Source organism: Pseudopipra pipra, chromosome 13 (assembly GCF_036250125.1).
Source record: "Pseudopipra pipra isolate bDixPip1 chromosome 13, bDixPip1.hap1, whole genome shotgun sequence".
Classification (NCBI taxonomy): Eukaryota; Metazoa; Chordata; class Aves; order Passeriformes; family Pipridae; genus Pseudopipra; species Pseudopipra pipra.
This window is the reverse complement of record NC_087561.1, coordinates 16,307,811-16,334,952: the sequence shown is the minus strand read 5'-3', so window position 1 is coordinate 16,334,952 and position 27,142 is coordinate 16,307,811. Positions and strand designations below refer to the sequence as shown.

Sequence of the window (27,142 nt, the reverse complement as noted above, 5' to 3'; positions counted from 1 at the left end):
CCTGTCGCCCCGAAGGCGACTCTCTGCCAGCGACCCCAGCCCCGCCTGAGGGCGACCCTGGCCGAGGGCGATCCCAGTCCCCCTGAGGGCGCTCCCGCCCCGCCTGCCCGCGATCCCGCCCCGCTCCCCGAGCCCCGCCCGGCGCGGCCCTTCCCGCCCGCCGTACGCGGCGCTGCCCAACATGGCGGCCAAGGTGAGTGTCCCGCCGCCCTCAGCCCGGCTCTGCTCCCGCGGCCCCGCCGGCCCCGCTCCCCTCAGGGGCTCCCGGGCTCGGGGCAGCCGGGAACGCTCCGCGGGGCCGCTCAGAACCGCCCGGCCCCGCCGGTGCGGCCGGGAAGGAGCCCCGGGTGCCTCGGAACGCGGGGTCAGGTGAAGGAGTTGGGCAGTGACAGGGCTCTGTAGGTGGAAGGAGCTGGTTCAAGAGGGTGGTTAAATTGTGCAGCAGGGACTAAAATAAGTATTTCTCTCCTGGTTGTTCTCCGTCCACTTGCAGCTCCTGAAACACTTGCAGCTCCTTGCCGGAGAGATGAATATCGGGGCGATAGTTCGGTAGTAACCTTATGAAGTGTTGGTGGTGCTGTGCATCACTGAAACAAGGCTACGAAATCGCGCTGTTACAAACTAACAGGGGCGCGAGTTTCTGAAATACCTTTAGTTGTAAAGATAATGCAGTGTCTTTAAACAGAGAAAAACGCGCATGTAAGGACCTAGGCTTTTACTCGAGTGTTTAGACAGGTTTTGCAGTGCTCGTAGCTAAATTGATGAATAGGTTGTTCTCACGTGAATCTTCATATTTACTTTTTAAGAGTGTTTAAAATGTGTTTATATCCGCAAAGAAAAGGTTGACACAAGTGAGGACAGCCAGAGAAATGAAAATGAAGCACTTTACCTTAGTGTATTATGGGAAAAGGACCTGTTTTGGCTTTGCTGTTTGGCTGGGTGATCTTGTACTGTTGCAGATCAGTACATAAATCTGAATGTTTCAGTACCTTTAGTGAGGTGACCTAACTTTATGTATGTTTTTTATTATTTACTATAAAAAATTAATAGCACTTCATTGTATGGGTCCCCATGTGGCACACAAAAATTAAAACCAAATCCCTGGAGTGTCAGCGAGTTTAGTTGAAGGAGGATGCTCTGCCGCCCTTGTGTGTGGTTTTCTCGTAGTTGTCATCAGAGATTTATAAGTACAAACCCAAATTAGGATACTGGACTTGGCATAGAAGCTTCTGGCAATCCTCATGTCTCTTGTAACTGCTGGGAAAAATAAAGCAAAAATATGTGAGACCTTTCTGTGATCTCCCTCAAGACATCTGAGTGGTAGGAGAAAGCCATAAACCCATGATATTATTCTTTAATTAATATTTCCATGGAAAATATGAGGTACCTGTTAAGTGTTACTCTTTCTTTAATCTGGCTAGTAGGTTCCAATTTGTGATAGAATTTGTGTCTTTTTGGTTATAAATGCATCAGATTTTTGCATATACTCCACTCTTTGATTACCTTGATTGTTTTGAGGCAGTTCCTGCCTTCAGGACAAGTTTCCTGACTCCTGCTCCAGTTCTTGAAGCAAGCACACAGAATTTACAGTTTCAGTGAGAAACAATGTCTTGAAGATTAGCATAAATTAAATATATGGATTTCTTATGGTTTAGTTTGTACTCTGCATCTTTTGAGTGGAAGATAGTGAATTCTTTGTAGTGATGCAGCTTTTAAACTTCTTTTTTAATAGAATCTGTATTTTTGATACTTGATAAGATTCCAGCACTTTGAAGCAGATTGTTTGAAATGCAAAGACTTAAAGCCAAAGTTATCCAGGTACATTTGACAGTTTTATTATTCTATTTTGATTAGTTTTACTCTGGTTCTACTGTTAAGAGGCGTAGCTGTAACAATTTCTTGCTGGGAGAGCCTGTAATACATTTCTTCAGCAGATAATTGCAGTTCAGCCTTCTCATCAAAAATAACACCATGTCTGTTTTTCTTTGGTGTGCTTTTCATGCCTGGGGAAAATAAACCTGCTGGTTCTAAGTGCTGCAGTGGCAGGAGCATGGCAGTGGTGATACAGAGAATATTTGAACTCTTGTCATTGACCTTCCCTCCCTCCAGAACATTCAGGCTGGTAATTTTTAGTGCCTGTAATTCTGGTGGTGTTTGGGTCTATGTCCAGACAGAATCCAGAGACATCAGCTGGGCTTGTGGCTGTTGTAGCTGCAGCTGTTTCCTGAATTCATGAAAAGGAAGATTTTTGATTTCTTTAACTAAACAGTGTATGAATTTTCTTGTTTCATTCATAGGGCCTTTTAAGTAATTTTTAATAAAATAATTTTAATAAATGGATACTGCAAACAAATAATTGAGGTCTTTTTAATGCATCCCATCATTAGATAAGGAACAGGATAAACAAATACAATTTCTTCATGCTTTCTCACTTTTAAATTTAGTTTTTCTTCTTGTAGCTCCAGAAAATTGATGTTGTCCTGGTAGCATTTTGTACTGAAATAAGCAGTCTGAATTATGATAGGTTTTAAACAGTTTTTTTCAATAAATCTTCAAAAATACAGACTTATTATGATGGACATCCCTTCCTAGATCCTTTACAGAGACTCTTCTGTAGCTCAGACTGTGGCATTTTGCTCCAAGGAGCACTGTCAGAAAGACAGTTTTTGTGTTAATTTGGACTAATTTTGATTATCCCCCTCCTCTCTCACCTGTTCTCTGTTGGGTGCTGGGAGAGTTGCCTTGAGGTACCTCTGTGCTGGATGGATTAGAACTTAATTTTCCTTAAGGGGTGATGGAAGCATCAGCTTGGCTTTGAACACAGAATTCTTCCTGGTATTTTAGACAGAACTGTTGTCAGTGGTCTCCAACTTTTTCTTTACCACTGTAATTTGAGAAAATCATTGTGTAAGTCAGAAGAGGTTCCTAAAAGGCACAAGGTTTATAAAAGGTTTTAAAAGTGCCTTGTTTAATCCAATATTTGATCAAGCCCAAGGGGAATGTTTATCTCTGCATTAAGACTTCCTTTTTTCCTCTGTCTGTCCCAGGTGGCAAAGCTGGCAGCTGTTTCTTCTGGGCTGCCTTTTATATGTATTACTGTCTATGCAGCAACAGAAAAGGGATCAAAAAGTCAGCTGGTGAAGCCAGATCAGGTACAGATCTTACTGTTTGTTTGTCTCTTTGAACAATGCTAGAAAAACCTGCAGAATGCCAACTCTTTCCATTGGATTCTGTTACCCAGTAAATCAAACACACAGCAAAGAAACACGTGATAAAAGTAACTGACCACTATAGCTCAAATCATAGAATCATATCATAGAATCAACCAGGTTGGAAAAGACCTCTGAGATCATCAAGTGTTTGTTAAAAAAAACCCTCAGGTATGTTTATTTTGGTACACAGTTTAAAAATACACTAATGCATTAAATATCAGGGATCGTTAAAGCCACTTTTTTAAACCATATCTGGGTGTGCATTATTATTTTCAGGGGAGATGGGAACCAAACCACCACATTATATATTTAATTTGACAGTGCAAACAAATGAGAAACTGTTTAGACCAAGAATTCACTGGGTTAAACAGCAACAACAACAACAATAAAACATGAAGTGCTGCAATACTAAATCAGTGAAGTTTTATCTCATTTTCTTTGTTACAATATATCCAGGCTGACGCCAGAAAAGTCTTTTTCTATTGTGTAGTTTCTAGTAATACACACATCCATCTTCCAACTGTTCTTGCTCATGCCTTTGCTGAACAAAAGATCTTTTGTCATACTCAGTAGCTGTGTTTCTTAGATCCTGTACAACAGTTTCAGTTTTAATTTCTAAAGAACAACGTGAGGTCACCCCTGTGCAGAGTCAGTTTGTAACTCGCAAAGTTTGTACTCCCGGGCGGGGACTTTCTTTGCTGTAATGGGAACACTGAGGGTTTGCAGGCTTGGAAACCCCTCTTCAGTGTCCCCAGTATGAGAATACAGAACAATCTCCTTCTTTTGCAGCTCCCAATTTACAGTGCACCCCCTGTGACATCGAGGTACGTCGAGGAGCAGCCGGGGCAGCTGCAGAGACACCTCTCGACAGTGCGACAGACAACCGGCCGCTACCTGGGCTGGTGCCAGGTCAGAAACACCCACAGCTCCCTGCACTGCTGACAGCACTGCCCACACCACTGAAAAACAGTTCACCCTGCAGGGTTCTCTGCAGTGCCTTGTCTTAGCATACACTGATGATTTAGGATGGGAAAACGAACCATTTTTCTACGGCAGGAGTAGGTCAATTCTTGGCAGAACTTGGTAGCATTTAGGAGTCTGGAATTCCAGTCCGTGGAGTGAGCTGCTTCCAAAGGGCAGGTTAAAAGACCTGATTTAGGTACTTAGGGAGGACAAACTGCATCCCATGTACCTGTTAAAATAGGCTGTCACTAACTAGTCATCCAACCTCCCTGCATGTTCTAGGTGTAGAACTGTGATACCTGTCACTGTTCTCTTACCTGCTGGTAAACAACACCTTTACCCTGGCTTTTGTGAATAGATTTTCGGCTTGTATTTTGCTCTTCCAAATTTGAAAAAGGCAAAAAAAAAGTCTTCCTGTATTTTCTTGAAATCGTGATTCCACTGGTCTGTGAAAATCTTGTCAGTGACTGCTTGGCTGAAATGATCTGGTTATAAATCTGTATCAGCCTTCTACATGCCCTTAATCACTGAGTGAGAGTTCCTGACATTGAGTAGCAGTGACCTCTGGTGGTACAAATTCCCTGTTGCTTTTACAAACTAAAAGGCAAAGTCAGTTCTCCTGGGAAAGTCTCTCTAGGGAAGAGAAGATTGTATTTTATAACTGAGTTTTCTTAGCTTATGCAGTCAGTGTCCAGGTGTTTTCCTACTCTACAGTTTTGTTCCTGAGATGTCAATTTTGAAAGTGAGCTTACATTAAAGAGCTTTTTTTTTTACTTAATTGTCACTGGAAGTTTTATAAGTATAAATATGTTTGTCACAAAGAGGGTAGATCTCTGCACAGCCTCTGTAGAAGTTTGGTTTTTTTGAAGTTACACAAGATTTCTTTGTCTCATTGTGCTAAGCCATGTGTAAACATCTACTTTTGCAGAGATTTTAATCTTTGTTTGCTTGGTTTTTTTAGACTGCTTATGTCTTTGTTAAAAATGGAATAACGGGTTCAATTCAATTTGGAAAAGGTAAGCAAGTCACATGTCTCTCCTTTCATCTGTATTAACTCACAGTACAATCAAAATTTAGAACTAAGCTCTCCTTTTTCTTTATTAAAAACTAACATTTTGCAAACCACAAAAAAAAAGTACTTATGGAGAAGAATTGTGAACTTTGCTGTGTTTTGAGGGCTGTGCTTCTGGTTCTGATAACACATCTGGAAAATGCACATTCTCATTCATTAAAAATATCCAGTCATGGACTGTTTGCAGTTCTGGATATTCATCATTTTACTTCCATCTTTATTCCTTAAGTAGGAAAGGAAAGGATTTAAATTTAATTGCTGTATTTTTTTATTTGTTTTTAATTCTAAGATGCTTATGTTTACCTGAGGAACCCCCCACCCGAATTTCTTCCCAAGATCGGTGTCATTACGGTCTCAGGCTTGGCTGGAGTGGCCCTGGCAAGAAAAGGTAGGAGTTTGCTTATTTTCATTATTGCTGTGACAAATGTGTAGCATGTAAGAGTTTCAATGGTTAGAAGACTTTTCTGAAACATTGCCAAAAGCCTGTGTAACTTGTATTAAAAGCCTCCTTCCTGGTAAATTGAAGAGACATTATTCAGTACTACTTTTAGAAGCTGCCTAAGAGCTCACAGAGCAGGATTAGCCAGATTAATGACACAGTTGTTCTTCTCATTTTTCACAATATTGGAAAGCCTAGTTCAGAATATCAGTATCTCCTTGCACATGTGTCTGTGGTAATAGCTGTGTTTAACTGCTACAATTACTTAGCTTTACATTTCATTATTATTGTCTAATTATTCAAAATATTTGGCTTTATACAGGTTCTAGATTTAAGAAAATTGCTTATCCATTGGGACTTACCAGTGTAGGGTTTTCTGTGTGTTACCCAGCTCAGTCAGTGGTCATTGCTAAGGTAAGTTTACTTGTATTTGAATATTGAATTAACAGTGAATTTGGTCATAGCATTCCCATTTTATTTGAATTTAGCATTGTGGTATTGGGAGTCAGAATCCACATGCATCTTCATTAAAACATATAGTGCATCACAGGTGTTAATTGCATGGCTATAAAAATCAAAAGTAAATAAAAAATAAAGCCCTGATGAACTTCACAGAGATGCAGTTTGAGATGCTGCACAATTACCTCCCTTGTCAGAATTCCTTGTTTTCCAATTACTGTCATCTTGCCATTGTCTACCAGATTAGGGCTCAGCTCTTTATGTAGAAAAGCAGAACCTTATTTATTATTTTGTATGCAAGAATTGTTTGCACCTGGTCCTCTTCTACACAAAAAGTAAATTGAAAAGTCTTCCAGTGTTTCCCTGTTTAGAAAAGCACATGCTGCTCCATAAGAATTGTTTGTAGTTCCTTGAACTCGGGATTTATAGTTTCAAAATTTCACTTCTGTATTAAATTGATGAGACAGGAAAATTTAGTTGGTTGTGTTTGATTCTAGGACTTACCAATCTTTTAGTTAAATGGTGAGGCTTAAGTTTTGACAGAAAGATTTGTGAAACATTATCCTGAAATCTGGTTGGGAAAAAACTGGGCCAGGGCATCTCCTGGGACTTTTTCCCTTTTCTGTTTCTGTGTTTGATCATTTCCAACTTAGTGAGACAACTTTGGATCCTTTCAAACTGGCGTTCAGCCTATTGTGCCAACACTGCACACTGTTAGCAACAAAACAGTTGTTGGCAACAAAACAATATTGATTTCATTTGAAGTTGAATTTGAAGGTGAATTTAGCATGGGAATGTTACCTGTGGATTTCTAATACCAGTTTAAGCATTATTTGGGATTTGCTCAATGTAAGAGAAACAGGCAGTAGATCTTGAAAAGTAGACGATTCAAATGTCTTGGTGTGGGGCCAAACGTGTTCTCATGCAAATGTGATGAATTGCATTTGAATGACCTGTGTATCTTTGTATTTTCAGAGCTGTTGTAAAATTGTTTTTCTAAAAAAATAGGTAACAGGGAAGAAGTTGCTTTGTTGGAGTCGTCAGACCTATGAGGCTGTGAGATCACTGTGGGCAGAAAAGGAACCTGTCACCAAGGTAGGACTTGTGAAGTGCTGGCAACTCATACGTTCAGAGGGAGAAAAAACCTCTTTATATTGACCTATTGCATATGGAAAATTTATCCTGGGTTTTGACATTCTCTTCTCCAGGATAACCTTTTCTTACAGAGGACACTTTCTGACCATGACATAACTCTTGTTCTCCTCTGAATTTTCTCTAGTTTCTCTGCTTCTTCTCTGCCTTTAGGGGATTTTGTGTGGTGTTTGTGGTTTTTAAGTGAAGTGGTCAAAATAGGTCATAGTAAACCAGCTGAGGCCTTGCCAACAGTGAGTAGAGGGGAATATTAACCCCCTGTAAATCACATCTGGAACTTGGGTTGGTGATCCCACAATTAAATGTGTTTCTTTCTGCAACCTGGAAGGGTTTTTTCTCGAGTGGAAACTTAAAAACCCTTGACAAAAGTAGCACTTCCCTGAGTAAAATTTCAGCTTTGCACATAATTTTTTTTTGCTCTTTTCAAAGAAAATGGAAGTTTCTCAGTTATATTAGCATTAAGAAGAATTTTGCTTTAAATTTACAGTGCTTATTGTTATGTAGCCCTCACCTTTTATTTCCTCTGAGGAGCCCAAATGGAATCCTGAGTTTTGAAAATGACATTCAGATAACTGAGAGTGAAACAAGAATTGATGTGGTACAGACAGTTTCTGTTAACTTCATCTTTTTTCCCTGAGTGAACCCTGTTCCCAAAACATATTATTTTTCATTACTAGGGTGTTACTATGATTTATCTTTCCTTCTTCTGCTAACTAGGGGTAGTAAGTGTTCTGTAAAAACTCAATGCTATTTCAACTCTGTGTAAGGCTTGAGGTGCCTGGGCTGTAAATGAACTTGTGAAGTACTTTGAGAGCCTCAGGTGAAAACACAGTATCAGACTTAAATATATACTCATGACAAATTCCTTTTCACGTGATAATAAAGTTATTCTGCCTGATCTGTGGGGTTCTTCCATGCATTTCATTTTTTCCAGCTGGGTTCCTTGTGTGCAGCTGACTGGCTGAATATCACTGAATGATGTCATATCTCAAAATAATTTCATAAAAGAGAAGCTTCCAGGTTGAAAGTTTCATTTGATAATAATGCATTAAGCATATCCCCATGTGCTTTCTGTTATTAATGTTTGCTTCACAGCTGCAGCCAGAGTCAAAACCAATTACACAAGAAGATAAGAAGAAAGGAATTTCTAGTAACAAACCTGGGTCTGCTGTTGAGTCAAGATCATGGAACAGAACAGAATCTTCTCCAGTAGAGTCTTGGAGCAATAAAGATCCAGTGCCTTCATCAGGTGAATTAAATGTTTCAACTGTAATCTCAGGGCAACTTGCAAATCCAATTAGTTGACTTAATTTTGTAGTTACTCTTGCTCTAAAATGGAGCAGACTGTCACTGCATATTATTGTTGAGAGTATATTCTACACCCTCTCATTTAATACACATTTCAGAGCCTCAGGGAGGAGATAATTTTCTCACTGTGGACCCTGTCACAGTATCAGAATTTTTATATATTTGCTGTTCACTCAATAATGTCTGAGAACTGACATTAATGAAAACCAGCTTCTTTTGTAGGCCAAAATGCAAAACACACAGAAAGGTTTTAATTTGGATCATAATTAGAAGGTTGAAGTCTCAAATGGAGTTCTTGACTTATAGCCTTTGCCAACAGTCCAGAGATGACACATAGTGGAATGAAAAAGAGGAATGTGTAATTGAGAAATGAAGCATTGGATTTTATTTTGCAGATTTTCTGCAGGGGTTCTTTGTGCATCTCAACTGGTTGAGATAATCAGCAAGATCATGTGACAGCTATTTACATACAAATATTTGATAGTCCAGTTGGTTACAGAAAATAGTGGAATTGCCTATTAAAGGAGAACTAAATTTGTTTTAAAATATTGTTACCTTTGTAAGAGCAGTTTCTGAATTTTGTTACTGAAATCTGTTATTTCTCTTTATTGTGTTCTTTACCAGAGCTTCTTTTTTCCTGGAAAAGAAGCAGAATGTATTTGAATGGGGGTTTTAATATTTTTTTTTTCACTTAGTTGCATTCACATCTTTCCTTTGCACCTGTATTTTTTCTGATTTAGTTTGTGGAATGCTTTGATGCATTTTTACATTTGCTTCAGGCCAGACTGTCTTTAATGGTTTTGTGTATGTAGATCTCTTCTGTCTCTGCTTTCACAGGTGGAATTAGTTCATGTCCCTAATATAGCCAGAAATATCCATGCCCTAAATTAATCTGTGTTGTCAGAGATGTTTATTTTCTCTAGTCCAAATGGGGCAAAGCTTTCAGGAGAACACAGCACCCTTTGTTAAACCAAGGGATGTAACTGGAAAAGAAGCAGCCCAGGAGCAGGAGGCACAGCCCTGGAAAACCTGCCTTTATATTCCCTTCAGTGCTGGAATTGCAGTGTCATTAAACCTGTCAGTCTGTGCCTTATCATTCAGGGTGAGTGTGAGGGCTCAACGTTTTCAAAAACTTAGTTCAAGGCTTTTGGAAGTGATGAAGTGAAAGTAGGTAAGAGTGTTTGTCTTCATCTGGAATTCTTACCATCTGGCAGCAGCTTCAGGGAAGATCCTGATTGGGCTGGTTTTGGGAGACAGCTCTGCTCCTGGGAGCAGTGGGGCAAGAAAGACTGGAGATATTTTCCATGCCTCAAACTTCCCTTCCTTTTCATGTGTAAGGCAAAGCATCACTATATCTTCTCTCTCTCTAACACCACTTCCTGAACACAGCAGAGTTGGAGGAAGTCCTGCTCTCCATCCACTGCTGTATGCTCATAATTCCAACCCCTTTGCCTTGTCCAGAGTTTGAACTAGAACAGACAGTTCTAGTTGATCTTTTGCAAGTGTTTGTTAATACAGAAATTCTCAAAATGTGTCATTAAGCTTTTTTCCCCTACAGCTCAAATACATGTCTATTTTTAATTATTTTTTTTAACATCTCTAACAGGAACAGTGAAGACATCAAAATTTAAGCCTGATCCCAAACTTATGGACCATGGACAGGCCAGCCCAGAAGATGTGGATATGTACAGTACTAGAAGCTAAGCCAAGCCTGCTTACAAACTGCAAAATGTCACAGATAAGGGGGAGGGAAGAAGGGAAGGAATAATCCTTACAGTACATATTCTGTGAGGTATAATTTAATCAGACATTTTCCTATCTCAGTTTGCATTATTGACTTCCATGATTCTGTTTAGTGCATATTTTATTTCTGACTGAGAATTCACTCAGTGTCAGTGCCATTAGGGAGACACCAAGAAAATGAGGTTTGTCAGTGTCTTCTCCCAGTGAGGTTTCTCTGTGCCAAACTTGTTAATAAATGTCACTTCACAAAGGATATTTGGAAATGTAAACATATCTCTGCTTCAGCTCAGATGTTCATTGATCTGAAAGAGGAATGTGAGGGATGGGGTTTGCACAAAGGCTTCTTTGCCTTTTTTCTTTCAGCTCTGGAATGAAGTGCAACTTCTTACTGGTCTGAGTACCCCTGAAAGCTTGTGGTTATATTGTATGAACAGCACTGTTTTTAATGCTTCTGTAAACTTTTTGTCCATTGCAAAATAATTTGATGTTGTTTGCCTCTTTCACAAAGGTGAATGGAAACAGCTCCTTGTCCTGCTTCTGATGTTTTTAAGTGTCACTGAAGGTGGGAAAAACACACAACTGATCTCTGAACATCCTTTATAGACCGTGAATCACTTTTCACCTGCTTCTAATACTTTGAAGAACTGTGTGTAAATTGCTCAATCCATGAAAGTGATACTGAGATTATATAAAATCCATTAGCAACTTTTAGGATGTTGGAAACCTGTAATTTCAAGGTCTTAAGTGCTGACAGATATTAAAAATGCAGAAGTAAGAGACAGCCAACTTTTTCTCCCCAGAACTTTGTATGCAATACCCATTGACCTTGGGAGGATTTCTGTGATGTTCTTTTTCCATAAGAATGAGATTAGAAATTCATTAAGTTTCCTTAATGATGAAACTATCAAACATTACATTTATCATTGTGTTTATTGCTCTAGTTCTGTTCATCCTCCATTTCTCTTCATTCTTTTTTCTGCCAATTCATGAAATTATGGGCTTTGCTATAAAGTAGAGGAGGAAGCAAGAACAAACTATACAAGCAGATAGGCTAAAACCTGAAATGCTGCTTCATATGGATGTGTTCTCAGCACTGGGATGTGAAAGGATGTTTACTCCCGTTCTCCATGAGAAGAGATTTTACAATCTGATTCCTTCTTCCAAGGCTGCTGATGCCAAGGCAAATGACTGGTGACATACAGGGAAACAGAATTCCCAGTGTCCCTGGGGAACCAGCAGGAGTTGTGAGGAGGTGCTGCAAGGATGGAATGTGCACAAGGCACAAGTGGTGAATGAGCAAAAGAAGTACTAAAGCTTTTGTGATGGTTCAGAAACAGATAAGTATTGGTATTTTAAAATCCAAATTTCAGGCAGAGTGTCAGACTTTGTTACACAGGGTCCACTGGAAGGTGAAGTCAGTAAATGTGAAGTTTAAAGAAGAGGAATTCTATTATATCAACTTGCTTGGGACAGCTGACTTAGGATTTGATGTGTTTTGTTTCTTTAGTCATCTCTTAAGGCCCAGGAATTCATGCAGCAATCAGAGGATATTAAATCAGTCTTCAGAGAGCTCCTGGACAACACACATTTAGTGTTTCATCACAGAGAAAGGAGCAGAAAAATTAGTTGGTTGGGCTTCATATACCATTTCCAGGGAAACAGGTGAAGACATAGGGCAGGAGGTGGAAATGGTGGAGAAATTATCATTTTCAAGTGCAAGACCAGATGGCAGAAATTGTATTATGTCTCCCTGTGATCAGGTTCTGGTTAAAAAACATAAAGGAAAACCCATCTCCTCTACTCCTCGATTCTGTTAAATTCTAACTGCCCTTTGATGATGTGCTACCACAAGTCAGCTGGAAAGGTAAGGGGATGCAGATTTGGTTGGATTTTGTAGGAGTTTACTGTGGTGAGATTTTTCAGGATATAGTGAAAAACCCTGACTAAGGGTAATAGTAATAATATAACTAGGACTGCTGGGAGCAGGGAGAGAAGCCACCTTGGATAGCTGTTAGGGAACCAGCATGTCTGCCCTTTCCAGGCAAAGAGAAGTGCCAAAAGCTGCTTTGGGCCTTCCCAGACTTTGAGGGCATTTCCATTCCAGCCTTGTGACACCAGTGCAGTGTCTGGTCTGCACGAGGTCCTTTGGCTCCTGGGTGGTTGGGCAGGCAAGACTCAAGTGTTCTATGCAAACAGCTTGTGTTACACCCCCTGATTCTGCAAGTTGTTCATGCTGTGCATGGCCATGGTACACAAAGCTGTATTTCAGTCTCAAATTACTGCTCAGGACAAAACTGTAATAGACCTACACCTCAGAGTTAAATCAGCATTACGAACTTTTACAAACGTTTTCTGGGACATAACCTAAACTTGTTGTTCCTGCCCAGTGTGATGAATGAGCAGGATGAGGGATGCAGTCCTAGAGCCCACAGAATGGTGTGCCAGAGCTGAGTCTGGTGGGTAAGAGCCATGAGCCAGCAGGGGTTATTCCAGCCTGGGGTTTCCCAAGTGGCTGCCCCATCCCTGGAGGTGTCCAAGGTCAGATTCTTTGGGGACTTCAACAACCTGGTCTAGTGGAAGGTGTCCCTGCCCCTGGCAAGGGATGGAACAAGATGGTCTCTAAGGTCCCTTCCAACCCAAACCATCATTATCATCACAATAAAGATGATGTTAGTGTCACTTCTTAGTTTTTTCATCAGCTGAGATTTCTCCTTCTCATCCTTCTCTACAAGGCAGGGTAATTTTCTGGTTGTTCCATTTGTATCAACAGTTTTTGTTTAATATCCCTCCACAGTTGAAAAGTTGGGCTGAGATTACAGGCTTGGGTTTTAGGACTGAAACACATCCAGCTGAAGAAAACTGTTCCCTCTGTGCAGCCAGAGAAAGTGGGACAAAAGTGTGGAAGGTTTTGTATTCTGTGTGGCGTGTTCTGTGCTTTCAGGTCAGACATCTGAGCCTCCAGGGTCTATATAATACTCTACAGGTGACTTGTTCCAGGTAACTGCAAGCAACTGTAGCCACATGTCTGTATTAGTAATTTCTAGTAAAGGTGCTATGCAATGGCTTTAAAAAAGCAAATTCAGATCTCCATGATGCCATGGCTTGTGAGTCTTCAGTGTAAATATGTGCCTGACTTGATCTCCTTAAGACTTCAGACCCAGTAGGCAAATCTGTTACAATGAAAACTTAACGTAAGACGGGGGGAAAGTTGCATTGTGAGACATGGTTTTATTAATTTATAGTGAAACACTTTGAAATGTCTCTCAAATGTATCACTTAAAGTCTATTTCAAAATGCAATAATATAGTAACATAAAAGTAAGAACATATAGAGTAATTTTTATATGTTATATATTTGTGAAAAATTCATTGTCTTAAAGAACTGGGTCACGTGTATTTTATAATACAGAAATAGCTTTACTGCATGTTTTTTTATTTATGATTGATTGTATTCGATATAGGGAGATTTGGAACTTGTTGATATTAATTTTTTATTTACATAAAACCGATTGTGATACTTTATTTTGTCATATCGCTGTGAAGCACCTGGAAATAAAGGGTGATAAGACACTTTTTAAAAATTAAGTTGAACTTCTGTCTGTTGTCTCATCTGTAGGACAAATTGTCAGTTCTTTTCCTCTTTAAGAATTAATTTGATAAATGTAGCTAAGTCACACCTGGGGACACAACTTCACCCTGAAGTACTGAAACATTCCTGGAAGAAACCACTGAAATAACAGACAGGACATATTAATGCTGAATGTCTTAAATTTTGAGAAGTGCTTCCATTTTCTTTCCTTGGTGATTTCTTCTAAAGACTTCCGTAGCCCAGGACTTGGAAAAACGAAGGCTTTTATCCATGCTGGAGGAATGGCTCTTACTGTTAAAGACTGAGGCAGATAAATGTATTTATCTCAGTGTGGCTCTGTGCTAATCTTCCAGGTAAAGTCATTTGCCAGGCCAATGGTGTAACCTGCAGTGTGAACTACTCAAAAGAAGACAAACTGTGTGAGTAAGAAACGTGGCTGTTTTAATGGCACATTGTCATTGTGATTCTTCAATAACTTAGGAAAGAATTCCTGTGAAGGTATTTTAATGCATTAGTGTAGTTACATTGTAGTGAAAGTTTGGAGTGTTTTTGAATCACACTGAAATACTGAAAATGTATTTTAAATCCAAAAAGAAAGTGGGGTCCTACAAAGCCTTTACTTTTTGTAAAGGAGTATCAGTATGCACTAGATTGTGTGTAGGTTTTGTTTTAAATTGCAGGGATTCCACGAAGCAAAGCTCAGCCCTGTGCTGATGGTAAACTGCAGTCAAGAAGGGCTGTGATTGAACACATTGCAGAAATCAGCATTTTATTTACCCTACCACAGCACTGCTGTGCTCTTCCTGTAGCCCAGAGCCAGAGTCCAAAACAGAGTGGGGTCCTGAGGTCCCTATGGGGCAGAGTCCCACCACCCTTGTCCAGGGTGCAGTTCTTTGCCCTTTTGTGAATGGCTGTGGGAGATGGATTTTTGCTGCAACAACTGAAAGGAATTGCTTGTGTTTCCCTTGCTGTGAGCAGGGAGTAGGTCTGAACTGAGCCTATGCTGGTTCTAAGTGTTGGGAACCCTTCCTGTGCTGTATCTGTAGCACTCCCAGTACCAATATTTGAGGACTCTGTAGCTTGTGTTCTGTTTGCACTGCCCTCAGAACCCCTGCAGGGGTGGAGGGTGTTCTCCAAAGCCATCTTGAACCACATCTAAAATTAATTAAGAGTAGAGCTAATGAGCAGTTGACCATCTTTCACCATTAATTTTGGACAGTAATTTTGCTTTAGTTATAGCTCTGTATTTGAGGAAGTGAGATCAGTCTAGATGTACTGTACCTAGTCTAGTCAGAGAATGCATAACTTGGCACTAGGTTCTGCTGTGTTCCAGAAACTCAGACAAGAGGAGGAAGTGGGTGTGCTGAGAAATAAAAAGCTCACAGCTGTGTAGGTCTGTTGGCACTGGGTTTATTTGTTGTTACCCAAGTGAGCACTAAAAAGAGAAACCTGATGGGCTCTGCAGCCCTTCTGTGGGACCATGTCCAAACCCACTGTTCATAAATGCCAAAGGTGTAACAAAGTCACGAGTTTGGGGTTTGTGATCTGCTTCATTAAAACATCTCACCCAAGTAAAAACTGCAAATTGCATTTCTGCATCTTTGAATGAAATCTCAAAGCCCCAGGTCAAGGTGTTTGTTCCTCACCCAGCCTGAAGCGCCGGCACTCAGCAGCTGTGAGCTGGAGCCAGAGCAGAATTCCCTGTGAGCCACAAGAACAAAGCATCTGTATGAACTGGTTCTTCACACTCCTGCCTTCATCTGAAGAAGGATCATGCAATTTCTTTTACTGAGGTCTGTGTAATTTCTCTGTTCCTGGGTGTTGGACAGCAATCTTCTGGCAGAGCTGAGAATCTCTTATCCCCTGCTGTAAAATTAAGTGCTGTTGGGCTTTCAGCCAGAGCATTATTCTTTAAAGAGTTTTCTAGGCATTGATTTTCAGAGATCATTATTTATCCCCTGAAAGGTAAAGGTTAAAGTTTACCTTTTGCTGTTAATGTAACTGTGGTTGGCATGTTTGCATAAGCAGCCAGCTCCTGTCAAATTAGGAAATCCACATCGGGATTTTATCAGTGGTGGAAAAACTTGGAGGGCACCATCCTGAAAACACTTGTGCCAACTGAAACTGCAACACAGTTCCCCTCCCACAAACTCTGGGCTGTCCTGTATCGTGTTCAGGAGGACAAATCATTCACATAGAAGTGACCACATATTGAAGACCTCGTGCAGTGAATGTTGAGAATATTAGAGAGACAATCTTTAAATAATAAAAAGGCCAGATGACAGTTTGAGGGTGTGCTAAGGTATCAGTTTCTGTTGTCATTTGTCCTTGCCAGAGGGGGATTTTCCATTCTTTTCTCATAGAAGTGAAAAATTAACCAATAAAACTTAATGGTAGATGCATACAATGACAGGATTCCCTCCTGGCTCCTGTCTCATCCCTGTTAGTTGGCTTCAGGATCATGGCTTTGGCATGTCTTTAAAAACAATATCTGTTCCAGGAACTTTGTCTTCAAATACGTTCCAAGTGTGTTATCTGTAAAAGGTAACATAACCCTAAAAGGAGAGTAGATAAATGCTCCTGACAGATACCTCAGTCTGTTGAAACTTATGTCCTTAAATGAATACTTTACATTATGTATTCAAAAATTGAGAGGTAGCAAGATTAATGAGACATTTTTATGGAACTACCCAGTTTTCGTAAAAGAAAATATGCTGGATAAGTTATCAGGAAGTTTCTATCAGCTTTAAGTTAATTAGTAATTCTTCATAGAGAAGGATGCTGTAAAACAAGCTCAAAATCCATGATCCTTGACTCTGCTACAGGAGCAGAAAGGAGAGCTCATTCTGCTGCTGGCAGAGTCTGGAAGAATCAGTGTTTTATCCCAGTTGGCTCCAGGATGTCCTTTCTGGAAGTCTTGCTCTGTGTCCTGTTCCTGGCCAGCGGATCCCTGGGTGAAAAAGGAGCTCTAAAACGTAAGACATGGTGGGATTTTATTTGATTGTCAGGACAGGGGTGTGTCCATGTCCACCACTGTGGGAGTGCTGCTGTGGCACTGCAGTCCCAATGGGAATTCTCCTTGTGCCTTAAGTGGAGTTTATTTTAAATAACAGGAAAACAATGTAAATGGAGAGACCTTTGACAGCTGCCTTCCTGTGTGGTGTCATAATTCTTGAGTTCTGTGCTGCCAAGGGCATATTCTATAGAGATCTAGATGTGCTCTGGCTTTCACCTGTTACTCTGTCCTTCTGCACATCAGAAAGGTCCCGACCATAGGAGTTACAGCTGAAATACTCAGGGTCCTGGTGGCTTTTAATCATTTTGAGTCAGTCTCTCCATGTCAAAAGGATGTTTTTAAAGGAGTCGAATGCCTTGGTTCTTTTTCAGTAGGAATACTTTGTATAGAGGTTAAAGAATTACACATTCTTTTGAGAATAAGTATTCTTAGATTTTTTGATACAGAGAAAATCATCAGTAATTAAGAGCATGACAACAAGAATGCATTGAAAGCAAAGTAGTTTTAAATAAGAAGCTAATTAATATGGAATTATCTCTGATTCTCTTATAGTATAAAGTATTGGTCAGGTATTTTTTTAATGGGAGGATTTTCTACTGATTGATTTTATACATTTATTTATTTTATCATCACTGTTCTTCACCTGGTAGCTACCAGTTACTAGTAACCAGGTATCACTAACCTGACAGTGATGGAAACCAGCTGCAGGTACTATTGTCTAGTTACTAGTTTTCATTTGTGATCTGGGGAATTTTTTTCTGCTACTTTAGCCTTTCAATCACCAAAAAAAGTTCCCACTTGAAGGCTAACTTTGCATTTATATAGACTCAAGTCCTGTGAAGGGCTCAGCAGTGAGTTCCTCAATGACATGGAATATTAGAGCATTAGTGTCCAAGGGCACACACTCCCTCTCTCCCCAGCACAGTCACAGCTGGTTATTTTCTGCTCCCTTAGTATTGTTTTGAAACATTGCTAAAAGAATTGTGGTTATGTTACTGTTGCTTATCTCCTAAGCCATGCCAAATGCTACTTGAGACTTCATTGTTCTGTGCTTTATAGGCGTAACATGGGATCTGTATTGAGGTTGTCTTGGAAAATGCTTCAGTGCTTGATGCCCTTTTGAGAGAAAGGCCTGCAGTACATGAAAATAGATTTGTGCAAATGCAAGCCTTGATTCACTGTGTAATCATTTAGATTTATTTCTGGTTAGCAGGAAATGTTGGATTAGATTGCCTTGGAGACTGGGGAGGAAGGAGGCTCCCACCTCTTTTTGAAATCAAGACTGCTCAGAGCAGAGTTTCTCTAGCTAATAATGTTTTAGTCAGGAGTTTGTAGTGCCCCTGTTTGTGGTGTGAAATCCCTCTCACAAAAGCAGCAACGTTAGGGATGCTCTGATACTCCTTGCTTCCAGTCAGTTCTCTGGGGGGCTCGGAAGGATCTGCCCAGAGATCTTTCAGTTCTGACTCTCTGGCTTCATTCTAAATGTGTATCCTCTCACTGGGAACAGTTATGACAAATTATACTCAGCTGTGTTGGCTCTTTGGGGCTTTTTTTGAGTATTCAGGTTGTTGTTTGGTGTTGAGTCCAAGTCCTACGTGGGAGAGAAACAGGTAGCAAAGAGTGCAGGGTGTGAGGGACAAACCTGGTGATGTTTGATGTCTGCCTAAGGCTGCTGAGGAAGGTGTTTTAGCCACTCACACACCTGTGGATATGTAAACACTCAGCTTCTGGATCATGATTTACAGCCCACAATGTTTACACAGCAAAGGAGACAGATGAGAATTGAATTAACACAAACCAGATCCTTTTGTAGGCCAAAATAAGGAATAATCCCAATGCAAAACACACACAAAGGTTTTAATTGGGATTATAATTAGAAGGTTGGAATCTCAAATGGATTTCATGACTTTCAGCCTTTGCCAGCAATCCAGAGGTAATACACAGTGGAATTGAGATGCAACCACACTTAAATGCTGTGATAAAAATCATCATAACACACAATTTACTGGGCAACTGGGAGATGGGTGCACATTCAGGGTAAAGTAATTTAAGCAGGTAAATCTTCATTTCTCAAATAATTTCAAAAATTTCCAGGGGCAAGGCACTGGAAAGTAAGATTTAGTATCATCTAGAGTATGTCATGAAGCTTAAATTTCTGGTGCCATTAGCAATCCAGCCCAGTGACAGTATGTTACTGGATAATTGCATTAAGTACTTGATTTGTTTTAATTCACAGCCAACTGCAGTGGAGTTGAGGACTTTGAGGCCTGCCTGGGTAACACAACTCAATTCTGTCCTAGTCATTTTCCTTGTCTGTGTAAAAATGGAGAACCTTTCTGCAGGTAGGGTGTGGGGTTGGTTTGTTTAAATATACACCATGTAAATGTCAAATATATTCTTGAGGATGAACTAAATTTAGACCCTGCAATGTGATCCACGAAAGTAGATGTTGATCTTCATTCACAATCTGCATAAGTTTATAACTCTGGTACAAAGCATCTGGGCTCAGAGTTTTCTTTTTAAAAACAAGTAATTCCCAATGTAGGTAATCACTATAATCCTTAATTTTCACATGCTCCTTCTTGTCTCAGATATTTTACTTTAGAACTGCATTATCTATGTAATGGCACGTTCATTTTTTTTCCCCAGGTTGATCAAATTTTCTTTAGAGTTAAAAAACCCCAAATAGGATATCTTAATGTTCTATTCTCCATTACACAGTTGTTTTTTTCCTTTTAAAAAATCAGTGTCGTAATGACAGATATCACTGTCACGTTTCACTTACATCTGCAGAGTCTGGAAATTCAGCACCTTTGTCATGCTTAGAGCTGGCACAGGGATCTTTGCCCTCAGTCATGCCATGACTTGGGTACTGCACCCTGTTCCCAGAAAAGCTTATTATCTCCTCCTGAAATGCCAACCTGGACTTGTTGCCCCAGAACCTGGCAAAGTGCTTTTGCATCAAATCTGGAAAAAGATGTGTGTTACTAAGAAAAGTAACACCTTCAGGCAAACTGGAAAAGTAGTGAATCTCTTGGCCCCTGCAGTATTCAGTAATAAAAAATTATATAGCAAAATATTTTACCTTTTTTGAGTATTACTTACTTTTGAATTAAAATGGTGTTGCTGAAAATGAGTATTTTTATTTGCAGATGTGATTACTTCAGAGTGGGCTGGAAGGACTACTGGTACATGGGCCCCAAATGTAACCACCTTTGGAACACTCTAGATTTCATTTTAGTGGCTACTGTTCCTGCAGTAACACTGGTTATCATAGTGACTGTAATATTTTCCTGTTTCTACTGCTGTAAAAGTGAAAAACCTGGGTAAGTGACTTTGGGTGCAGATAGAAGGGGTTTTATGTGGAAGGAAAGCAAAAGGAGTCTGGTATTCTGGTTAATTTTTAACCTCTGGGTATTTAAATGGACAAGGTTGCCCTGGAGCATCCTCTGCCAAAATAAATGTTTGTACAATTTAAAACTAAATCAAAGCGTCTTCCCTGAGCACTCAACACTTACTCAGCATTTTACTACTACATGTAGACCTTCACTCTGAGTCATTGCCTTTTTTCTTTAGGGCTTACCAGACAAGCTTTAAAGATTGATAAGTCCATTTGCTACTTAAACTCGAGACTACCAGATGTGTCTTTGTGATTTATTTGCTCTTAAGGATTGGCTTGCTTTCCACAAGTTTAGTAAAAAAGGAACAAGGCCAAAACATTGACAAGAGTTTGGGTGATTAAACTCAATTCCTCCTGTTCTTTGGTCTCCAACTTTGGCAATTGGAGCTGCTTTTTGCTTCCAACACTGATAGCTCTCCCAAGTACACAGACAATTTGGGTTTTTTTTCTTTCACTGAGCCCCAGTGTCATAGAAAAGCTGTAATAATACATAGCTCTTGTATAGCCACTGCCACGGGTCATCTGAAGCTGTGCCACGGCTGTTGAACCAATCTGCAGGACAAAAAGATTTGTCAAGACCCTCAGCACTGCTCATGCTCTAAATTCCCACTGTTCCCCCCTGCAGGAAGCAGCCAAACTCTCCCTACCTTGAGGCACAGCACAACCCTGCCTTCAGTGCTGACACACCTGCCCACCTGGGGCACAGGTACCCACAGCCACCCAGGGTAAGAGAGGGGGGGCACACCACGTGTTCTTGGGGCTGGGGGAGCCAGGCAGGGGGTGTGATTCAGAAGAATAGTATATGAATAGCAAAAAGAAAAGGTCATCTGGTAAAATTAAAGGTACTCCAGGTTTAAAATCTCCCCAGTATTTGATTTCCAAGATCAGCTGAATGCACGTGAGAAGGTGAAACTCTTCAAGATTCCTGTGAGACAGAGTAGAGTGTTTTATAGGACCACCTTTGTAGTCTGTGATGGAGCTGGGATTTGAGTTTTGGTCCCCAGAGGACCAGCTGCTGCCTTTTGGGCCAGGGTCACCCTCTGCTGAGCCAGTTTTCTCCATTAGACAAGATGTAGTAGAGATCATTGCTTGAACTAATGGAAAAGATGGATAAATGCAGTTAAAAACTAACATGAAATAAAAAGAAACACGAAAGGGAATATATTTGTGTGTGTTCATTTGCTCATTCAGTAGTTCAGGTGATTATTTTACATATTAAGGAGTGTACAGGGTGTGACAAGAATACATTGTGGGCTGCCTGAGAAAAGAAAGAAAGGAATCTATTCTGATCCATTATTTTCTGTTAAATCTATCTGTAAAGCAGCATTATCTTGGCAATGCAGCAGCCTTATCCTGCCTTCACCAGGAGATGGTGCTGTTTCATTTTGAACTAGTTCAGAATTTGGTTCAGCTAACGCTGTTTTCGAGGTTAATAACTGGGTTACTTAATTGTGCAAAGACTTACCTGGGTGGGTGTTCCTCTGTTATATCTATATAGACTATATAATATATAGTCTATAAAGACTTCTCTACTGAGTCTTTTAGATAAATTGAATTTATATATTTGAAAATGTGAATATAACACACTGTTTATAACTTCCAACACACTGTAGCTGGTGAGCTGGGGTTTGTCATTTGTTGTCGTTTTGCTCTGTGTAACCACCTGATCCTCTCCATCAGGATCAGGATGGCTGGGGTGGACAAATTCCAAAAACTTCACTGAGAAGAGAAGATTTTGATGAAATCTCAATCCCAAGCCAAAGAGGGAATTACAGGTATGCTGCTCTTTTTCTGTATTTTTTGCTCATTTTCACTTTATATTTTGGCTTGGAGACTCAGAATGACTTTGTAGCTTTGCCAGTGGCACAGCAACCAACAAAGGTCCAGTAAATGGCAAAGCTTTTGACTGGACTATTCACATACACTCCCATACATAAATCCTAAAGTACTGATTTATCCAGGGGCTTCTATGGTTTTCCTCTAATAATTCCAAACATATTCCTTTTCATTACTTTTAGAAACACACTTTCCTTGGTTGTGCTTCCTCACTTTGACCCTCCCCATTATCCAGCCAACTGTTGCAGCTCCTACCTGCAAGCTTTGCAGAGGTGTTGCCTCAATGCAGTAGTGAGATTTAATATTTTTACATTTCAGTTTAAAGGAACACTTTGTGCAATTTGCAGGGTATTATAACACAGATTTTTAATAACCTTTTTCTCTTTTGCACAGTTCCATGTATTCTCAGCCCCCGAGGAGACCAGATCCAACCACAGACCGCTTCTCTCTGCCCAGGCCCCAGTGGGAAGGATTTGACTATCCCAGAAAGAATTTGCCTCCTGCAGATTATGCAGGGGGCAGACAATATCAGGTACATATTAATTACATACCTATGCATGCTAATTACATACCTATGCATATAGACTATTTATCTATATGGTGCTAAATAGAAATCGAAGCCACCTTTTCCTATGCGGGTGTTTTCTTCAGGAATTTTACAGGAACTGCCCCTGCTGAAATGTTTTTAAATATTTCAAAACCTGTTTCAGTTTGTGTGGACACAGTCCTAATACATTCAGTTATTTGCATGAAAATCACCTCCCAAAGCTCCTGGTGAGAGCACACTCAGGAGCAGCACATACTAACAAAAGAAATACATATAAATGCAGTTTAATTAGATCAATTATTTTAATAGCAAGCAGGAGGGTGTGTCATGCTACTAATTTAATTCTAATCTCTTTACAGAGATACTAAGAACAAGTGCTCTCTATATCAGAAATATCTTGGAATGCTGCTGATCACTGGGTAATCTAGATGCTGAGAGAGCAGTGAGACCCTGTGGATTGGGACACAAAGGAATTGGCCATCACTACTAGAAAGCATTAAAAGTTATTGCAAAGAAAAGGTACAGAAGATAATTATAAACCAAAACATGATATAATATGATCTTAGCAGCTGATTGTTTACTCTGTAATTGGTGACAACTCTTTGTGAACGCCTGACATTACAGTTCCCAGAGCTGCTGCTCAGTATTGCTGAGGTGGTTGCACATCTGTTGGGACACAGGTTCTTTGGGATTAACCTTGTGCCCTGTGCCTAAATGACAAGAAGTCCCTGTCACAAGAAGCTGCCTCAGAAGACACTCATGCTGTTTACAGGGCCATGAATTTCTCTTAGCTATAATTTTGAAGATTCTTCAGGGCATTGTAGCAAGTAGAGCCTGCTGTACCCTGACTGACATTGCTTTGCTTTTCCCCTTAAAGGCCAATATTTAAAGAAAGAAAACAAAAAATTACATATTATTCTGAGCTAGAATAGTTTGCCTTTAAAACTGCCATGGCTTTCTTTGTAACTTTTTCTGTAAATGATGAAAATAAATGAAGCTGTGGAAGATTGACTACCTTGCCACTAACAAATTAAAGAGGCTGAAGTCCTGGATTTATTTCCCATTTTCCAAAAAGTCTGAAGCGCGTTATATTGAGATTTATATTAGAACACTTTTCCTTAGTGTTAGGTAATATGTGAAAGTATATGACAAAACCAGAATCATAAGATTTTTAGAAAGGTTGGGGTTTTTTTTGTTTGGTTTGGTTTTTGGTTTTCCTCCAAAGTCACAAATACCCAAAGCAGGCAAGTTTCACTGGCTTTCACAACAGTCTGAAACTATTGAGGGCACATTTGCCAACTGTTAAATCACTAGTGCTGTCAGAGGAACTTCTCATGGATAGTTGAAATCACAGGCACAAAAATTCATCAAAAAGAATCCAAAGATTTTCTGGACGTGGACTGCTTGCAAACCTGCATTGCAATGTCTTCTGAGAGTGCAGCCAGCTTAAAGTAATGCTTGTGCTTATAAGTGTTGAGAATTTAGTTGCAGGTTAAAGCACAAAGAAGCTGAATGTTCATAGTGGTAACACCTGCAGAGCCAGCTTGAAGCAGCATCTTGTGCTGGAGTCACTAGAGGAGGAAGAGGGAGGGATGGCCCTGCTTTTCCTTGTCTCACCCACTGTCCTTTAACAGGTATGTTCAGTAACAGCATCCTCCTGTCATCCAGCTGGTTTTCAATTTCTATCAGAAATAAGAGAAGTGAGAATGGTTGCCTCTCTGTTATCTTCAGAAACACTCAGAAATGGTGTTGGCACATCTGTTTAGATCCCAGGCAATCAGTTTAAGCCCTTTTGACCTCAGAAATTTAGATCTGAAGGTGTCAGAGAATTGTGTCAGTGAATTGCCTTTCTCTGTCCCTTCTCAGCCTCGGGAAGTGCCACAATCTGACAAACTGTGGTTGTTGTTGACCTCGATCCAGCTGTTTTACCAACCTCAGAGTGACCACAGGATTCAAGAGTGTTCAGTTTGATATTCCACCACTGCTTTGAAAAGGAATAGGAGGAAGAGATAAGGCAATGCTGTCACATATCCATGGTGCTGGTATGGGACCCCTCAGCTCCCACTGCCGTGCTGGGTCCGTGACGGGGGCTCAGGTGATCCCACCCACACGGCTCTGCCCCCGTGGAGACCCCTGGACATGGTGGGGGCACCCAACAGTCACAGAATAGTTGGGGTTGGAAGGGACTTCTGGAGATCATCCAGTCCAACCCCCTGCCAAGACAGGGTCACCCAGAGCAGGTGACACAGGAACATGTCCAGGCGGGTTTGGAATGTCTCCAGAGAGGGAGACTTGACACCCTCCCTGGGCAGCTGTTCCAGAGCTCTGCCACCCTCGTGGAAAGAAGTTCTTCCTCATGTTGAGGTGGAACTTATTGTGTTTTAGTTTATGGCCATTGCTCCTCATGCTGTTGCTGGGCACTGAAAAGAGTCTGGCACCATTCTCCTGGCACCTGCCTTGGAGATATTTGTATGGATTGATGAGATCCTATCTCAGTCTCCTCCAGACTGACCAGGCCCAGCTCCCACAGTCTCTCCTTGTAAGAGAGATGCTCCAGACCCCAAATCATCTTTGTGGCCCCTGCTGGACCCTCTCCAGTAGCTCCTTGTCTCTCTTGTGCTGAGGAGCCCAGAACTGGACACAGCTCTCCAGATGTGCCTCACCAGGGCTGAGCAGAGGGGCAGGATCTCAATGCCCCCCAGGATCCCATTGTCCCTCCTGGTCCCTGGGCACAGTGCCAGCTCATGGTGTGGTCACCCCATACTGCCCCAGGTGTGTCTAAGCAATCCCCTACTCAACACCCGAGGGTTTGAGGTCACATTTCTCAGGGATCCACTTCTGCCTTTACACTGCAAACTACCTGGAAACGCAGCTCTGGAGTCTGGATTTCTCCCTGGCTGCCAATGAATAAAAGGTGTGCCAAGCCTTGCCCAAGTCCTCCTTTGCTCATATTTGTACAGCAGGCTCTGAATCTTGTGACAAACAGGAATACAAAGTTCCCAAAACAAGTTCTTATGCTTGTTCCCAAAACAAGTTCTTATGCTTGTCATGAAAAGGTTCATATCTGTATCCTAACTACTTTTATATATTAAAATACTGTTGTTTCAACCTCATATAGAATCTCACATTTAACAAAAAAAGTAGGGGTTTCATGCTGATAAAAGAGCTCCACAGAACCAAAACCATGCTCCGGGCTATTTAAAGGTTGGGTGTTTTATTCAGGAGATTATTTCACTGCCCTCCAGGGAACAGGTCTGGGAGGTGGGTCCCCGTCATACTCTCACTGTGACCCCAGGGGGTGTATGTGGAGTCACTTCTCGGTCCGGCCCGGTCCCCTCGGGGGTGTGTGCGGGGTCACCCCGCGGTCCCCCCGGGGTGTGTGCGGGGTCACCCCGCGGTCCCGCCCGGTCCCCTCGGAGGTGTGTGCGGGGTCACCCCGCGGTCCCCCCGGGGTGTGTGCGGGGTCACCCCGCGGTCCCCCCGGGGTGTGTGCGGGGTCACCCCGCGGTCCCGCCCGGTCCCCCCGGGGTGTGTGCGGGGTCCCGCCCGGTCCCCCCTCGCTGCCCCTCACGGCGCCGGGGGCGCGGGGGGGTCTGAGGGGGCGGCGGCGGCTGCGCCTGCTCGGCGCGCGGGGGCGCGCGTGACGTGCGCGGGGAGCGGAGCGGGGCCGCGCGCGCTCGCGGCCGCCGCCCGGCCCAGGCTGCGGGCGGAGCGGGCCCAGGCCCGGCCCGGCCCCAGCGCCGAGTCCCGCGGGCCCGGCGCACCCCGGGCCTGCACAGGTGAGCCGGGGCACGAGCGCGGGGACGGCGGGGCCGGGCCGGCCGCGTTCCAGGCCCCCCGCCGCGGGCGCCGCGGGCCGCGGGCGGCCCCGAGCGGGCGGGCGGCGGAGCCCCGGGCGGGCCCGGCGGTGCCGCGGCGGGCGGGCGGTGCGGGCGGGCCCCGCGGCGGAGGGGCCGCGCGGGCGGGCAGAAAATGGCGGAACACAAGATGTCGGCCGGGCCGGGCCGGGCCCGCGGGGCGGGGAGGCCGCGGCTCCGCGCCGGGGCACGGGGCGATCCCGCCGGGACGAGGCTATTCCCGCCGGGACGGGGCTATCCCGGCGCCATCCCCGCGCCTCGGCCCGCCCGGCCGCGGGACTCCCGCTCCTTTGTCCCCGCGCTCGCTCCGCCGCCTCCCCCGCCCCGCGACACCGCGGGCGCGCCCGCGCCGGGCACGCGCGGGAGGAGGGAGGGAGGGAAGAAGGGAAGGAGGGAGGGATGCGCCGGGATCCGCTCGTGCCGTCGGGGACCGGCAGCCCCGGCCCTCAAACAGCCGCGTCCGTCACTGTGGTTTTATTTACCAGGGGAAGTTTTGTTGCTGCCGCGGATGTACATTTTTTTTGCCCTGTTTTGTTTTATTTATTATTTT

At 42.3% G+C, this 27,142-nt stretch overlaps 3 protein-coding genes across 10 annotated transcripts in view; all 3 read left to right on the top strand.

Moving 5' to 3' along the window:
- Positions 1–110: 110 nt before the first annotated feature.
- Positions 111–13,932, top strand: APOOL (apolipoprotein O like). 2 transcript variants are annotated; one of them, XM_064670137.1, is made up of 9 exons: positions 111–193; positions 3,048–3,152; positions 4,002–4,121; positions 5,137–5,191; positions 5,537–5,635; positions 6,009–6,100; positions 7,154–7,240; positions 8,393–8,546; positions 10,212–13,932. In XM_064670137.1, the coding sequence occupies exons 1-9, from the start codon at positions 182–184 to the stop codon at positions 10,307–10,309; spliced, it is 822 nt and encodes a 273-aa protein (XP_064526207.1). In that variant the 5' UTR covers positions 111–181; the 3' UTR covers positions 10,310–13,932. The 2 variants fall into 2 exon arrangements, with proteins under 2 accessions (XP_064526207.1, XP_064526206.1); XM_064670136.1 differs by lacking the exon at positions 111–193 and adding an exon at positions 1,749–1,818.
- A 148-nt stretch (positions 13,933–14,080) lies between these two features.
- On the top strand, positions 14,081–23,770 carry LOC135421546 (uncharacterized). The gene is made up of 8 exons (XM_064670138.1): positions 14,081–15,729; positions 16,762–16,911; positions 19,189–19,294; positions 20,105–20,278; positions 20,978–21,077; positions 22,033–22,127; positions 22,582–22,720; positions 23,095–23,770. The coding sequence occupies exons 2-8, from the start codon at positions 16,836–16,838 to the stop codon at positions 23,101–23,103; spliced, it is 699 nt and encodes a 232-aa protein (XP_064526208.1). The 5' UTR covers positions 14,081–15,729; positions 16,762–16,835; the 3' UTR covers positions 23,104–23,770.
- Positions 23,771–26,367: 2,597 nt separating this feature from the next.
- Positions 26,368–27,142, top strand: part of ZNF711 (zinc finger protein 711) — a 29,809-nt gene continuing 29,034 nt past the window's right edge. For all 7 annotated transcript variants that reach the window (XM_064670133.1, XM_064670132.1, XM_064670130.1 and 4 more), the window contains exon 1: positions 26,368–26,514. The gene's annotated coding sequence lies outside the window, so the exon portion shown is untranslated. The remainder of the gene's footprint in view (positions 26,515–27,142) is intronic.

Coding starts and splice junctions, on each gene's coding strand:
- APOOL (XM_064670136.1), top strand. CDS start 1,789: ATGCAAAGACTTAAAGCCAAAGTTATCCAG. Junction 3,153..4,001: donor AGCTGGTGAAGCCAGATCAG/GTACAGATCTTA, acceptor CTTCTTTTGCAG/CTCCCAATTTACAGTGCACC. Junction 7,241..8,392: donor AAAAGGAACCTGTCACCAAG/GTAGGACTTGTG, acceptor TTTGCTTCACAG/CTGCAGCCAGAGTCAAAACC.
- LOC135421546 (XM_064670138.1), top strand. CDS start 16,836: ATGTCCTTTCTGGAAGTCTTGCTCTGTGTCCTGTTCCTGGCCAGCGGA. Junction 19,295..20,104: donor AATGGAGAACCTTTCTGCAG/GTAGGGTGTGGG, acceptor TTTTATTTGCAG/ATGTGATTACTTCAGAGTGG. Junction 20,279..20,977: donor TGTAAAAGTGAAAAACCTGG/GTAAGTGACTTT, acceptor TCCCCCCTGCAG/GAAGCAGCCAAACTCTCCCT.